General features: G+C 53.2%; 5 protein-coding genes across 5 annotated transcripts; 2 read left to right on the top strand and 3 right to left on the bottom strand.

The window, feature by feature from the left end:
* Positions 1 to 1,892: 1,892 nt before the first annotated feature.
* NCS57_01012800 (PKS-ER domain-containing protein) lies at positions 1,893 to 3,052 on the top strand (the record flags this gene model as incomplete). Its single annotated transcript, XM_053059883.1, has 2 exons — positions 1,893 to 2,753; positions 2,798 to 3,052. 2 exons carry the CDS (start codon positions 1,893 to 1,895, stop codon positions 3,050 to 3,052), a joined length of 1,116 nt encoding a protein of 371 aa, XP_052910277.1.
* Positions 3,053 to 3,204: 152 nt separating this feature from the next.
* On the bottom strand, positions 3,205 to 4,608 carry NCS57_01012700 (UDP-glucose 4-epimerase; the record flags this gene model as incomplete). Its single annotated transcript, XM_053059882.1, has 4 exons — positions 3,205 to 3,605; positions 3,662 to 4,112; positions 4,182 to 4,416; positions 4,580 to 4,608. The coding sequence occupies 4 exons, from the start codon at positions 4,606 to 4,608 to the stop codon at positions 3,205 to 3,207; spliced, it is 1,116 nt and encodes a 371-aa protein (XP_052910276.1).
* Positions 4,609 to 6,109: 1,501 nt separating this feature from the next.
* NCS57_01012600 (SUN domain-containing protein) lies at positions 6,110 to 9,178 on the top strand (the record flags this gene model as incomplete). Its single annotated transcript, XM_053059881.1, has 2 exons — positions 6,110 to 6,425; positions 6,474 to 9,178. The coding sequence occupies 2 exons, from the start codon at positions 6,110 to 6,112 to the stop codon at positions 9,176 to 9,178; spliced, it is 3,021 nt and encodes a 1,006-aa protein (XP_052910275.1).
* A 334-nt stretch (positions 9,179 to 9,512) lies between these two features.
* NCS57_01012500 (RNA helicase) lies at positions 9,513 to 12,021 on the bottom strand (the record flags this gene model as incomplete). Its single annotated transcript, XM_053059880.1, has 2 exons — positions 11,848 to 12,021; positions 9,513 to 11,789 (listed from the first exon to the last, which is right to left on the bottom strand). The coding sequence occupies exons 1-2, from the start codon at positions 11,977 to 11,979 to the stop codon at positions 9,513 to 9,515; spliced, it is 2,409 nt and encodes an 802-aa protein (XP_052910274.1). The 5' UTR covers positions 11,980 to 12,021.
* Positions 12,022 to 12,602: 581 nt separating this feature from the next.
* NCS57_01012400 (uncharacterized protein) lies at positions 12,603 to 15,390 on the bottom strand (the record flags this gene model as incomplete). Its single annotated transcript, XM_053059879.1, has 4 exons — positions 12,603 to 13,456; positions 13,502 to 14,456; positions 14,507 to 14,823; positions 14,871 to 15,390. 4 exons carry the CDS (start codon positions 15,388 to 15,390, stop codon positions 12,603 to 12,605), a joined length of 2,646 nt encoding a protein of 881 aa, XP_052910273.1.
* Between the last annotated feature and the right edge of the window lie 369 nt (positions 15,391 to 15,759).

Here is a 15,759-nt window from a genome sequence, read left to right as displayed (position 1 = left end):
GTGCCTCCTTCCCTTTAAACAGGCCTGCAATTGGAGCTTTTGTTTTCATCTCGTTACAGCTGCCTGGGGTTGCGGGCCATGAGCCCCACTGAGCCACAGCCGCAGAGTGCCCCACGCCCCAGGGCCTCATGTCACAAACGGGGCCTAACAGCTACCCGCGAGGAGTGACGTATGGTGGAGGCAGCGCCAAGAGTTAGTGCTAGAGCACGCGTCTTCTCTAATTCCGTTCACTGAAGTTTTATGGATGGTGCTCAGCTCGAGACTCGAACAACGTCGAATAATTATTAATTCATTTCTCAAACGGTGTAAAGCCTAATCAATCTCTAACAGAACCCCTCACTCTTTAATTCGCCCCCAGGGCAGCTTGCGAACTTTCCGTGCTCAGCCCCAAGGCAAAATGCCCGGCCATGTCGCGGCTCAACTTGCACTGCCACTCTGTGACATCCTTGGCTTACCTCCACCATGAATGGCGAACAACACGAATCTTGATCAACAAATTGTGAGCATCACATCAAACACACTTATTTCACCCTCGGAACAACTTGAAACCGCTTGAGCAAAACCTTGACGTCGATCGCTAGACCCCAAAGAGAACCATTCGGGCGAGACTAAGAATAGACCAGGGGTCTAGTCGGATCCCGCCGGGACCATTTACGAGGCGGTTACGCGTATGCTGGCGCAACCTCTGCAAATTTGAACCGTCTCGGTTATCGACAGCGGACTTTTGTAGTCGGTTACACTCGTTTAGCTGTTAAATAGATGCCTAGATGGAAGCTCGTATCCTTCGGTTCGCTTCAAGAGCGAAGGATTCTAGTATTGACTGTGTCATTGGAGATTGACCGATCCTTTGATACGGGGGTTGAGCACCTAGTCTGCCCCAGCAATTCTTGTCCTGACGGGTACCCTATAACAGCAACCGTTTCGCGGATTTTACGAGAAACCCAACCTCGATGGATACTGTAATTGTCAGATGATGGCTGTGGACATCTTGGCAAAGGAGGGAAAAAATATCCTTTCGGTCTTTCTCAATAAACGTCGTCACATCGACCGTTGTCCTCCATGTGTCTAACCACATGGGTCCCTTTGTGCTCCCAGCATGCCTAACAAGCATTTCTTCAGCATTGACTAACACAACGAAGTTTAGAGAGCTTCATGTATCATGATTCCCCCCACTAGAGATATATATATGCAATCGCCATGCCCCGTGTATGCTTAAATGCCTCCGGAAATAGGTGGCATTGAGAACTTACTTTGCTCTATCGTAGATGGGCAGATTTCTCACCTCAGTCACATGTTGCGGGACGAGATCCATTCGGTACCCTGTAACTTCAGCAATATCCGCGTATCAACCATCCTCAGCATATCCTCAATACTATCCTCGAATAACGAGCGTGTTGCAAAGCCACAATGGAGCCTTGCTGGTGAACTCACTGACGCGACCTGGAAGGCTTGATCGCATGTTCCATTGGCACATCCCTCTCCTGAGATATTGTTCCCATTATATACGGATCACATCAGTCGCCTGGTCTTCAGGGCTGATGCTGTCAGCATTCAAACTAGATTACTACATCTCTGTCAGCACCTACAAAATTATTCATCACTAAACCCATTCCTCTCCATATATCCAACCTCGACAATCCCAAAAACAAGACCTCATACTCAAACAAGACACACAATGCCGTACTTCCGCCTCCGAAACCGCCTTGCATGACGTGCCTGTCTTTGATTGCTAAGCAGAAACACCAGACGATTGGGTTTTTACCCCGCCATCATGGAACCTATCCGACCCCGCCAGCGCGTGGATACCCGTGGCCGTTATCGTGAAGACCGTCTCAAGCCGATTCTCTTCCGACTTGTTCTCAACTCCTTCGAGGATTCCTCATACATAGGTAATGGCCCAGTCGCTTGCCTCGCCACTTCGCCGCTCACTTCTCAGGCCTTCGTCACTCTCAGTCGCAAGACATCTCATTCCCGTGCAGCGCATCGCTCGAGTTGCTTCCCACCTCTCCACCGTCAAGATGGCTCCCATTCCTCCTACGATGAAGGCCGTTCAGATCAACAAGAACGGCGGCACCGAAGTTCTTGAGTACAACGACGTCCCTGTACCCAAGGTCGGCGAGGGTCAATTGCTCGTTCGCAATTCCATTGCCGGCCTCAACTACATCGATACTTATTTCCGTACCGGCTTGTACAAGGCGCCGCATTTCCCTCTAACTCTTGGACGCGAGGCTGCTGGTACGGTTGTTGACTCGCATTCTTCCGTGTCCAACTTCCCATCTGGAGCTCGCGTGGTCTTTATGGGCACCGTCGGCGCGTATGCCGAGTACAGCGTCGTCAACGCCGCGGATGCCATCATCATCCCCGATGAGATCTCAAACGAGCAAGCTGTAGCTGCGTACCTTCAGGGTCTGACTGCCTGGACCTTTATCCGTGAGGCTGGTGAGGTCAAGGCCGGCCAATGGGTTCTCGTCCACGCCGCTTCCGGTGGTGTTGGTACTCTGCTCGTCCAGCTGCTGCGCGCGGTTGGCGCAAAGACCATTGGCACGGCGAGTTCGGAGGAGAAGCTCGCTTTGGCCAAGAAGAACGGTGCTGAGTATACTGTCAACTCGCACGACGATGTGGTGGCCAAGGTCAAGGAGATCACCGGTGGTCATGGTGTTGATGTCATCTTTGACGGTGTTGGCAAGGCCACCTTTGATGCTGATCTGGAAATGATTGCGCCCAAGGGCAGCCTTATCTCCTTCGGAAATGCCGTAAGTTGAATCCTTCGCTCTGGAGTTCGCGACTAACAAGACAGTCTGGCGCCGTGGACCCCGTCAACATCCTCCGCCTCACTCCCAAGTGCGTCCGATTGATGCGACCCGTCGTCAATGTCTACGTCTCGCCGAGAGCCAGTCTGGAAAAGTACACCACGGAGCTCTTTGACATGCTCAAATCCAAGAAGCTGGAGGTTGCGATCCACGATGTGTATCCCCTCAAGGAGGTTGCGCGGGCGCACCAGGACATCGAGAGCCGCAAGACGACGGGCAAGCTGCTCATAAAATGTGATTAAATCTAGCCTTGCTCCTTTTCTTTGAACGCGCTACAAGTCTAAATGCTATGGATGGCTCAACCATTTAATCCAAAAACATGTACCACCGGAATTATTAGACCCAAGTTGCGAGAAGGCCTGCTCGCAGACGTGACCTATATCATCACATCGCTTTAAGCCTTGGCCTTGATAGCATCAAGCAGCTCCGCAGGAGGATCTTGTCTGTAACCCTGGGGGTTGTTCTTAACCCAGCGCCAGAGGTCGTCGCAAGCCTCCTCCATGGTGAGCTCCGTCTTCCAGTTGAGCTCCTTGTTGGCCAGAGAGGGGTTCGCGGTAAGATCGAGGACATCGCCCTGTCGTCGGGGGTTGACCTGGTAGGGGAGGTCACGGCCGACGACCTTGCTGAAGGCCTTGATAATCTCAAAGACGGTGCTGCCGCGGCCGGAACCCAGGTTCCATGCCTTGACACCGGGCTGGTTCTCACGGAGGTAGTTGAGAGCGACGAGGTGACCGCGGGCAAGGTCGACAACGTGGATGTAGTCGCGGATGGCGGTGCCGTCTCGGGAGGCATAGTCTAACCCATGTTAGGAATTGAGCGAAAAGGAGGCTATGCCTGACTAGGAAACTTACCGTCGCCGAATACCAACAGCTTTTCGCGCTCACCGGTCGCGACCTTTCCAAGAAGGGGCAGAAGGTTGTAAGGAACGCCCTGGGGATCCTCGCCCATGATGCCGCTGGGGTGGGCACCGCAGGGGTTGAAGTATCGCAGAAGGGCACCGTTCCATTGCTTGTACTCCTTGCCAGCCTTCTCGAGGTTGTTGCGTTGAGCGTTGATAAAGTCGCTGATAACGTCCTCAATCATGGACTTAGTGCGGCCGTAGGTGTTGGTAGGCCCAATGGGGCAATGCTCGGGGATGGGGATCATGTTGGGGAAGCGGGTCGCATCGCCGTAGACGGTGGCGGACGAGGAGAAGACGATGTTGTTGACGTTGTTGCGCTCCATGGCGCGGAGAAGAGCGATGCTGCCGCCGACATTGACACGGTAGTACTCGAGGGGAATCTCGCCGGACTCGCCGACAGCCTGTGGATGGTGTTAACGGGCGTCAAGGCCGGGGCGGTCGCCTGGACCGGAGGATAGCAGACAACTTGCCTTGAGAGCAGCAAAGTGAATCACACTGTCAATGGCAGGGTGCTTCTGAAAGACCTCATCGAGGGCCTTCTCGTCGGTCACGTCGAGCTTGTAGAAGGCAGGACGGCGGCCGGCCAGCAGCTCGATGCGGTCGAGGGCAACCTCGGACGAGTTGTAGAGCGAGTCGACAATGACAACATCGTAACCGTGCTCAAGCAGGGCAAGAGAGGTGAAGGAGCCAATGTAGCCGGTGCCACTGCAAGATCCAAGAATGAGGTGGTTAGCAATGGGCTGTTTCTTTGAGACGACAACGCGCGGCAGCGTCTGAGGGGAATCAGATTGCGACGAGGACAAAGACAGAGTCGAGAAGGGCGCAAAACAGGGCGCAAGGGTCGCAAGGGAGGGAGATTGTGGCGTACCCAGTGACGAGAACTGTTCCAACAGGCATTGTCGATTTCTTTGTTATGAGCGATGGGAGAGAGTTTGCGGTGAGGACGGGAAGAATCGATGCGCGAAGCGGCGGGGTTTAAGGCAAGGAGGTGAGGGAGATGGCGGGGCACTTTTTTTTAAGAGGGAAGAGGGAGATGGGGGGTAGGGAGACCAGGGTTGGGGTGGCGGGTCTAACAAAGAGATGGATGTGGTGAGATTATTATGGGTGTTTGTTGAGGCGGCGAGTCGTGGTATTAATGGATGGATATATATGGATATTAATACGGGGTTGGCGAGGAGATGGGAAGGACAGAGAGCGATTTAGAAAATGGTCAGGGGCACTCTGCCTCATTATCTTGCAACTCTGTTTACACGAGCGTCAGAGCAACGCTTTGATTGCTTGGACGGAGAAAGCCAGTCAGAGATGACGATTCTGGGTTTGAGGGTGGCGGGGCGCCGTTGCCAAGCAGGGGAGGGTTCATGATGAGGGATGGACGTTAGCTTCTGCGGTGGTATTACCCGGGTTCTCTTGTGTTCCTTCTGTTGGCGCGGCTATGAGAGGAGAGTTTAGAGCTTCTATAGATGGCTAGTAGTAATTAATACGAGAACCTGGATCTGGTGGCTGACATGAGACTTGAATGAATTGCGCCGAGTACAGTAACACAACTTGACGCCGAGTGGACTGGTTATGCCGTCACTTAGCACATCATGCTATGAGGTGCTCGACTGCACGTTTCGAGACCTTGGCTACGGTGGCTGTCTCTTTTTGCCCAATAGATCCATTGCTTGGACAATTCTAAAACAATTCTCTTTCTATGTCCATCACAAACTCTCATGTCCTCCTCATGGTCCCCAACACTTGGCGGCCATTTTGGCGGCCGTCACTTCACATCGCCCAAACACGTGATCACGCCAGCCTCTCAATTCGCGGCGCCTAATCCTCGGCGCGCATCGCGTCTCCGGGCGCATTCACCTCAACACCTTCACAGACGATCACGAATATAACGACGAAGAAAAAAAAAAAGAGGCGACGATATTTTGCATCATTTTCGGATTAAGGAAAGAGATTTTTTTCATTCTCTATCTTGCAAGTTTCGGAGCCCCCGAGTCGCGCACCTTCACCGCATTGTGAGAATTTCCAAGTCGACCCGCCACCACCAACATGATGATTTCTTTGTTGTGACTTGCGCGCAACTGAACTTCAAGATTGGCCAGCCCAAGCTGGCGCACTGAAAGACCGTCTTTGTCTGGCAGGACTGGGATGAGAACGGACCTGTAGTCGGTCACCTGCATGCATATTGTGTTGCGTTTTCGGCAATCAAACTTTCTCGTGGTTGCTATTCTCATCTCATAGCACAAAGAACGACGACACCCCTTGCGTGGACCGCCTTTACTCGAGAATAACGGCAGGCACCTGTTCATGACACAAAAGGGCCTGACTCCTTTGACATCAAGTCCATCACGTTGTTCAATCCCTTGTTCATCTCAACCTCGACCAAGAATCACATCCTGTCTCAGTCATGCCTCCCAGAGCAGCCGCCGGTAGGCGTCCCCGGTTCACCAGTCGGGAACCGGAGCAGCCATCTACACACGACTCTCCAAACGCTCTGATACGACCTCAGCTGCCGCCGCTGCAAGGGACTCCGAGCTCTCGGAGACAGTACACCTATGGCTCTGGTGTTGAGCCGCCGCCCAGAGTGAGCGCTGGCTTTCAGCGGATGGACCTGAGCACCGCTGTCAACCAGGCCCTCTCCAAGCGTGATGACACCGATGTGTTTGTGCGACCACCAAAACCTCAGGCAACTGCGACTGCGGAAGATGAGACTTCTCGTGATAGTGAGTATTGTTGTGAGAACTTGGTATAGCATTTCTAACGTGCATCAGATGGAAATCGGCTAACCGCTGCAAATCTTCCTCGGGGAACTGTCGCTGGTAGTGACGCCGACAGCCTGCGCAGTTTTGGTATGGAAAGTGACTACTACGAAGATGCGACGATAGGATCTGCGCCTACTTCAACTCCAGGCCCCCAAACACGACAGCGCACCTCCAAAACAGCTACCCGGACACAAAAAGATGTGCCTGAGGAACGTGTATCACAGCCTGCACACACCGGGAGACTGCGACCGATTTACCAGTCTTCAGATGAAGACGAAGAAGAGGAGGATCCAAGAACCACGCGTGTTGTTGTCGATCATAGAAAGAAGATCAACACGCCAGCTCCCAATAGAACGCGCCAGACAAGGTCAAACCAATTGCCAGCGCGAAATACTGCTCGGGAAGAAGACCCAGAGGAGGAGAGCGTGGATGAGGAAGCAACCGGTTCAGAGCCAGAAGTGGAATCGCTAGGTGTGCATAGGGTGACCGCCGACCGTCGACCAAGGCAGGCATCCGAGGAGACATCTGAGCAATCGAAGGGAACCTTTCGAAAGAGACCACAGAACCGGTCAGACAAAGGGGGGCTCTTTGCACAAGCTGACAAGATCAACAAGAGAGTCACCTCGTTCGACAAGGCCAACGAGATTCCGGTTGATCCGTGGGAGCGTGACTTTCTAATCCAGCAAGAGATTCGCGAGGTCGAAGACCAAGTTGCTCGTGAGCGAGCAGAGAGAGAAACCCGGACCAGACCATTTGTTCAACGCGAGACGTGGAAGCAGTGGTTCCAGCAACAAATCGCTTGGGTGCTCACGCTCTGGCCTTTCCGCCTATTTAGGGGACAGCGGAACGACTTTGACCACTTGGACGACGACGAGGAGCACCATGATGCTGGCCCTGTGGAATGGTGGTGGCTCTTTCATCCCATGACGTACGTACGAAGCTTAGAATGGTTGTCTGACAAGTTGATGGATTACGTCTTCAGCTTTATCGACAGAGTATCTGGAGTCCAACTTCGAGGCTCTCAGGCGGGTTTGGCTATGTATTGGACCATGCTTTCCTTTCTTGCTTTGTCCATTAGCGGCGCCGTTATACATATGGCAATGGGAACATCTGTGCCGTCAGTACCAGGCTTCCCGGATCTGGGATCGTCCGACACCCTTCATTGGCCCAGTCCTTCTGGCTTCTTTGAGAGAATTGGAAACATGATCCCGTCAATGCCCTCCTGGGGCACGGATCAAGGTCCCGATATTTGGGCTGACCCAGAAGAGCGCGGATCCAGATCCTTTGATAAATTCTTGGACTCGTACAAGAAGGCAGTCGGCTCTTTGAAAGACAAGGGAAACCTCCACGAGCAAGCCATCAAGAAGCTCGAGGCGATAGTCCCTCACATCGTCCACATGGACGTCAAGGGCGGGAAACCCGTCATCTCGCAGGAATTTTGGCACGCTCTCCGGGATCTCTTGAAGGCGGACGGCAGTTTCTTGAATTTCGACAAGAAGAATGGCAGCCTTGAAGTTTCTTCCGATGGGCAGTGGCAGGCACTTCTTGCTCGGCTCACCAAGGACCCCTGGTTTACGTCCACCATCAACAACAGCGCCACGGGGGCTGCTGAGCAGGTAGAGGGGAAAATTTCTGGGTGGTGGGATCGATGGGTTAAGAACAACGACAACAAGATCCAGGAGCTTCTGAGCACGGCAATGGACAAGAGACAGTCTGCTGGTTCGGAGCGCGAATTCGACGAACGACTCGCCAAAATTGTCAATGAGCAGCTCAAGGGGAAGAACCAAGCCGTCGTCTCCCGCGAGCAGTTTCTCAAACAGGTTGAGAGCGAGTTTACCAAGCATCGGAAGCAGATCGCTGCTGAGATGACGGAGCTTAGGACAAAGATGGATGAGCGCGTCAAGGAGATGATTCGCGCAGCAACCTTTGATGCCCCTAAGCAGGTCACCAAGACTGAGATCTCCAACCTTGTACATGAGATCGTCAAGAAGGCCCTGGCCGACTTGAGTCTCCAGGCCACGGCCAAGGGCACGATCAAGGTCAACTGGGATGCCGTGCTCAAGAACCAGGTCAACTTTTTTGGAGTAGGCTCTGGTGCTACTATTGACACGAGACGCACGACGCCAGTGTGGGATCCGTGGAATAAGGGGGTTGCTTCTGTCGAGGCCTACGAGAAGGGTATCCTTGGTGTGAACCCCTTACCTCCCATCGCGGCACTTCACCCGTGGCAGGATGAAGGAGACTGTTACTGCGCTGCACGTACTGTCAACCACCGCGGTAACGCCCACAGCGCCTCGATCGCCGTCCACCTCGCCCACCTCATGATTCCCCAGCAAGTCGTCATCGAACACATCCTCCCCGGGGCAACCACAGATCCAGAGGCTCGTCCCCGCCACATCGAAGTCTGGGCCAGAATCGAAGCCGACGAGCGTGAAAAGGTGCGCGACTTTTCACAAACGCACTTCCCCGACAACAAAGAAGACTGGGACTTTACCCCTCCCAGCTTTGAGGATTCGTTTGTAAAGATTAGCCAGTTCGTCTACGAGAGCGATGAGCTGCACAACGGCGTGCACATCCATCACCTCAGCCCGGAACTCGAAGATCTGGGCGCCATGACGGACCACGTTATTATTCGTGCTGTGAGCAATTATGGTGCCAAGACGCATACTTGCTTTTACAGGGTGAGGCTGTTTGGGAGGCGGACAGACGAGTAAAGGGGGGGAGTTCTTTGCTTGTCCTTTTTTTTCAGGGGGTTTATATATGCGTTTGGTACCTTTTTGTCGGCATTGCTGAGCGCGGAGCTGGATGGTATGAATGGATAGGTTTTGATGAATAGTATTGATGATTGCTTTTTTTGACCTTGAATATTGCTGCGACTGAATCCCGTAGAATTGTCTTGTCTTCCTCTCTAAAGAAACCACAACAATAACACGCACAACAGAGAGGAATACACGCCCATGAAAAACAACCTTGTGCATTTTAATCTGCAACTTTTGTCTATCCGTAAACACAAGGCTCCAAAGGGTATCGAACCTATCTCGTCCTTCTTCAACCATCCAGCAGCCCAGTAGCAAGGGCCTCCAGATCCTCGAGTGTCTCTGGCTCCTGATCCATCTCGATGACCTTGCCCTTGCCCTTCTTCCTGCTCTTCTTGTCCTCGTCCTCGGAGTCGTCCTCGAACCACTTCTTGGCCCGCTTCCTCGGTGGTTCCCTCTCCTCCTCTTCCGACGACGAATCTTGTCCAGCGATGGGTAGAGACCGCATGAATTCCAGAGGATCCTCTCCGTCGTCGACGGCTTGTAGCATAGGCGCATCCTCGTCGTCCACAAAGCCCATACGCTCCGCCCTCTCCGCAGCCTTCCTCTTCTCCTTCTTCTCGCGACGCTTCTGCTTGGCAAGAGCCTTGTCGTCGACATCCGCCTCCTTGACCCTCGTAGCCTCGTCCTCGACAAACTTGCGCCTCTGCTCCTCGGCGGGGCCCTCCTGACGGAAGTCGTCCTCATCCTGGAGCTCGTACACGGCGTGGGCGTTGCCCTCCTCGTCGAAGACGAGCTTGGTCGAGTTGCCCTTGAACTTGGCCATCTTCTTTTTCGACTTGAGGGCCTTTTCGCGGCGCTTTGAGTCTACGATGAAGGGCTCTTCGCCGCCTAGACCTTCAATAATCTTTGCTGTGCTCTTGTATGCGTCCTTGGAAGCCTCGTCGAGATCATCATCCCTAAGAACTCTCTTCACCGACAAGAAATCGCCATCATCATCCTCGCCCTTCTTGTCGTCCCCATCAATGACAAGTTTCGTGTAGTGACTTGACAAGACGTCCTGGTTCGTTCGCTCAAACATGCGATCGTACTTTGTCCGCACCTCGGTCTTCTTGCTCTTCTTCTTACCATCCAGATCCTCGTCAGACTCGGAGTCACTCGACATGCCCGCGCGAGGCGCATTCTTTATCCGCTTGATGTCGTCGCCCTTCTGGAATTTGATCTGTGGCGTTCCGGGAAGACCCAGACTAGCAGCGAAGCCGTCGAGGTCGAGCTTGTCAAACTTGAAGACGTCCTTGTCCTTTTGTATGTAGACAGATCGGGCGTAACTGATAAAGGCCTTTTGACCGAGATACTTGAGGTCCGGGTTCTGGAAGCACATGCTTTGCAGATGGTCCTTGATGTTCTTCTTCTTCTTCTCCTTGACGTTTACTCTTTGTATGGGAATCTTCTTTTGCTCCAGTTTCTTGAGCATGCCAGGCTCCTCGCTTGGGTCTAGGAATAGCACGGCCCGGCCATTGCTCTGATACCGAGCTGTTCGGCCAACTCGGTGGATGTATGTGTCGACGTCTTCAGGGCAGTCGGCCTGGATGACCCAGTCAACGGCAGGGAAGTCAATTCCTCGCGCAACGACATCGGTCGCAAACAGACACGAGTGCTTGGCGGCGGTGAATCTCGACGTAATCTCCATTCGAGCAATCTGCTTTTGTCTGCCGTGGAGATGGAGCAGAGGAATACCAGGTTGGAGATGACGGAAACTCTCGTACACGAACCGGACTTGTTTTCCAGAACTTAAGAACACAATGATCTTGCTCTTGAGGTTGGCCTTGATGAAACCATACAATGTGTCGAGCTTCTCGGTCAGAGGCGTAACAATGTAATGTTGCTGAAGGTTCGTAGGGGTCGCGCTCGCTGCGGCTTCGTGAACAGAGACGTATTCGGGGTCCTTGAGGCTGAGTCGCGCAAGATCAGACACCTTCTTGCTCTGCGTCGCACTGAACATGAGAGTCTGTCGCGACTTGGGAAGATGCTCGACCAGGGCGTCAACGGCCGACTGGAAGCCCATGTCCATGATGCGATCCGCCTCGTCGAGCACCAGGATCTGCAGGTTGTTTGCGTCGAAGCCGGCCGTCTGGTCGAGATGCTGCAGCATGCGACCAGGCGTGCAGACGAGGATGTTCATGCGGTCCAATCGCTCAGCCTCCTCCTTGAGGCTCTTTCCACCAATGACCAAGCCTGCCGAAAAGACGTGGTTTCGACCAACCTTGCGTAGGACTTCAAAGATCTGAACAGCGAGTTCGCGGGTGGGGGAGAGGATAAGGGCGCCGAGACCATCGTACTCGGTCCATTGTGCGCGGTAAAGCTTCTCGAGGACGGGGATCAGGAAGGCGAGGGTCTTTCCGCTGCCTGTCTTGGCGGCTCCGAGGACATCGTTTCCTTTGAGGGCGAGGGGAATGGCTTGGGCTTGGACGTCGGTCAGGACCTGGAAGTGCGAGGCCTCGAGGCCTGAGGCGGTCGGTACGGAGAGGGGGAGATGTGAGAAGTTCTTGATAGCATCTGACTTGGGGTCCTAACGAATCTGTTAGCAAAGGCTCAAAGCGTCAACATGAGGGCATCGCAAGACATACTAAGTCAATCACCCTCTGCTCCAGCTGCTGAAGATCCTCCTGCTCCCTCTTGCGCTTCTGCTGTCGCTGCTCAGTACGACCATTCTTGTGAACCTTGGCCGCGCGGCCGGAATTTCGCGCGCTGGGAGCCATTCGTGGAGAGTGGTTGGGATATCGAAGGGAAGAGGATGGGGATTCTCAACCTTCAAAATCTGGAGTCGCGAGCGAGAGTCTCTGTCGCTGGAAATTTTTTGGAAAATGGGCGGCGCTTCGGGAGGCCGATGACCGATGACCCCACTTGGTGGGTACATACCGCGCATGCAGGGATGGACAACATTGAGGTCCGAGTTGATCTTGTTCGATGACAATATCTTTATTGAAAGGATAATTCGTGGACACAAATATTTAGCTACTGCTATTACAATTGATAAAGTCCTGTGGAGTCATTCAGGAACTGTGCGTGGCAAGGAGTACATCAGGTGCTGCGCATGCTCAATGGCTGGTGCATCTTGAGCAGCAGGACGTGAGAACCATGCAAGTGTGCAAAGAAATAGAAGCAATTGAGGTGTAAAAATACAATGATTCCCAGCTCGAGCCTGTATCCCGAGGCCATAGATAGTTCCAACACCGTTAGCAAGTACAGCAGCAACTGGTACAAGTAAAAATACAAGGTTCCGTAGACCTTGCGCCCTGAGAACAACCCAAACCATGTATATCCGCAAACTCATATCATACCATCATGTCAGCAATAAATCCATCACATATTCGTTCCGTACTCAGTTCTTTCGTGCCATCTTGATCGAGTCTGCGCCAGTCTCGACCACACGGTAACCGTCTGCATCGCCTTCACCGCTTGCCGCCTTGGCATAGGCCTCTTCACTTCGATCACAGAGCACGTCCAAGTCTGACTCGCTTAACACCTCCTCTCCGCCAGAGACCTTGTAGACTTCACCGTCTTTGAGCAGTAGCGCCCTAAGGGATTCAGGATCGAGGTCCTCACGGAGGTCCATCTTCTGGCCCATTGTCTTGAAGCCACCCTTCTTGATAACCAGCTTCTCAAGACGTCGCTTCGCGTCCGCAGAAAGAAGGAGCGATTCTTCAACTGTATCTTTGGTTGCCAGGCGGAAGACAATGACGGGGCGAGTCTGGCCGATGCGATGGCATCGATCCTGGGCTTGAAGATCTTGCTGCGGGTTGAAATCGGAATCAAACAAGATGACGGTATCCGCAGATGCGAGGTTGATGCCCTGTCCGCCAGCGCGAGTAGACAAAAGAAAGACCTTGTACTCTGGATCGGTATTGAAGTCCGCAATCTGGGTCCGGCGACTTTCTTGCGAAACTGAGCCGTCAATCCGACAAACGTTCCAGCCACGCAGCTCCCGACAGTAATCCTCAAGGATGTCGAGCTGAGTCGTGAACTGCGAAAAGATGAGAACCTTGTGGTCATCCTGGAACAACCGGGGCAGAAGGCGGTCCAAGAGGAGCATCTTGCCCGAAGCTGTGACTATCGAGTCATCGACAGGAAGATCCTTCGATGCGTTCCACGGGTTGTAGAAGTTGTGTGGTGAGTTACACACGAGACGGAGTTGAGCCAAGGGGTTGCCCAGCTTCTTTTGAGCAATTTGTTTTTCTACTCAGGTTAGCACTGATCAAATCTTGGTAACAATGGACTTACTGGCAAGCTCAAGTGTCTGAGCGCGTTCCATCTCTTCGGGTGTCAAGGACGTCTCAGAGCTGTTGTCAACATCTTCAGGAACCATCTCTTTAGCAAGCTTAGCCTCAAACTCGTCGTCTGACATCGCCTCCTCGTCAGAGCCGGCGTCCTTGTACGTTCGCGTCTTTCGAGGTCGTCCACGCAAGCTGACTGGCGTCGACTGACGGCTTGATTTGGCGCTCTTTGCCTCCGACTTGATTGATGTTGGAGGGGATTTTCTCTTGCTAGCGGAAGAGGTGGCGGGCGATGCTGTATCAGGTATTGGGTTCTTACGTGGGCGACCTCTGCCACGTTTCGGCATCATCATCGCAAAGGCGTTGTTAACGACTGGCGGCGCTGGTTTGTCCTCTACCCGCTTCTTAACGGGACTCTCGCGAATGGGGAGTGACGTAGTCTTGGGTGCTGGTCTGCTTCTAGATCGTGATGTTCCTCGGCTGGGCTTTGTCGACGAGGGAGTGCTGGCGATCTTCTCCATGACCTTGTCCTCAAGGTACTTTCTCGTGTCAATCTTTTTGTTAGTCAAGACGTTGTAGAGATCGGTTTGCTCCTTGGTCATGGGCGCAAAGAGGACATACTCCCGTTTCTTGGGGAGGTAGGCCGCAACATCCTGCTTGATACGTCGCAAGAGCATCGGCTGAAGAATCAGGTGAATCTTCTTGACGAGGTCTTGCTTCTTCTGGTCGGCAATGAACTCTTCAGTGCCACGTTCATCTTCCAGATCAGAAAAGTCAAACCATGACTCAAACGCTTCCCAGTCGGTGAAGATAGTGGGAAGAAGAAAGTGAAGCAACGACCACAGCTCCTTCAGGTTGTTCTGGAGCGGGGTGCCCGTGATGAGGAGACGGGTAGCTGAAGAGAACTGACGGAGCTGCTGAAATAGCTTGGCGTCTGCGTTCTTCATTCGGTGACCTTCATCCTGGAGGCATGTGAGCATGAGCATAGACCGCGACCACAGGGATGACTCACGATGATGATGAATTCCCAGTTGATCCTAGAGAGGTTGTGTTGGTCTCTGAGAACCATCTCGTAAGACGTGCAGACAACTGGGAACTTCTCTGTTGGGCGACCACTCTTAAGGTGTCGCATCATCTTCGTCTTGAAGATCTCCTCTCTTTGATCCTTGTTGCCGTGGTACATGACCACGGGGATCGAGGGCGTCCACTTGTGAAATTCATCCATCCAGTTGGATAGTGTGCTCAAAGGCGCGACAATCAAGTGAGGGCCGAGATAGTTCTCTTGCTCCCTCAGCAACGCGATCAAAGAGATCGTCTGCACAGTCTTGCCTGTGACGAGTTAGCTCTGGTCGATCGTTGCAGCAATAAATACTTACCGAGGCCCATCTCATCGGCGAGAATTCCGCTCATGCCTTGCGAACAAATCTCATACATCCATGTGAGACCTTCAAGTTGGTAGTCGCGCATAGTTCCCCCGACCATACACTTTGGCTGCTCAGCCATCTCCAAGTTGTGTTCACCCAGAGTCTTGCCGTCAAGACTGCTGCCGACACGTCCAAGCACTTGTGTCTTTTTGGTGAGAATATCGCTAAAGGCGGCGCTCTTGGCCAACAAGTCATCGAGCTCTCTCGCCTTAATCTCTCGCTCAGCCTTGGTCTCGGCCTTCTTCTTCCTACGTTTCTTGAGCAGAGCCTGGCGTCGCTTTTCTTCAATTTTCTCGTTCTCTTCTCGCGCAGCTTCTTCTTCCTTCAAGAGCGCATCGTCGATCCCATCCTCGAGCTTCATGGTGGAGTTTGGCGACTCGGGTGGTGGCGGGGAACTCGGAACGCTGGTGGGCAGGCGGGAGGTGGACCGAACGGAGGTCGTGGCCTCGGAGGGAGACCTTGGTGTTGTCATGATCGAAAAGACTTCTCGGAGAGACAAAAACAGAGGAGAAAGAAGAGAAGAAGAAAAGGGTTGCGAGCTCGAAAACTCAGGGGCTTGGAGTTTCTGCCTGTCGATCGCCACTAGTGAGGTTTTCGGCGATGATGTCTTGGACTCTGCTCCTCGGATCGGTAGATGAGAAAAGAGGGGGAATTAAGAAATGTGATAACCCTAACAAGAGTCTATAGAAAGTGAAATACGCTAATTAGCAGTCAAAACTCCAACAATTGACCGTGAGCGCATCCAATCGAGCGTTTGTTTGCGCAAAGGCCGTTGACAGGGGGAATCGCCAGGGCAGGGTCAAACGAAGGGCGTGGCGCGTTAAGCCGTGACACACCGCGA

This window comes from Fusarium keratoplasticum, chromosome 8 (assembly GCF_025433545.1).
Source record: "Fusarium keratoplasticum isolate Fu6.1 chromosome 8, whole genome shotgun sequence".
Lineage (NCBI taxonomy): Eukaryota > Fungi > Ascomycota > Sordariomycetes > Hypocreales > Nectriaceae > Fusarium > Fusarium keratoplasticum.
Note: the sequence above shows the minus strand (reverse complement) of the source record. Positions and strands in the feature narration are given on the sequence as shown.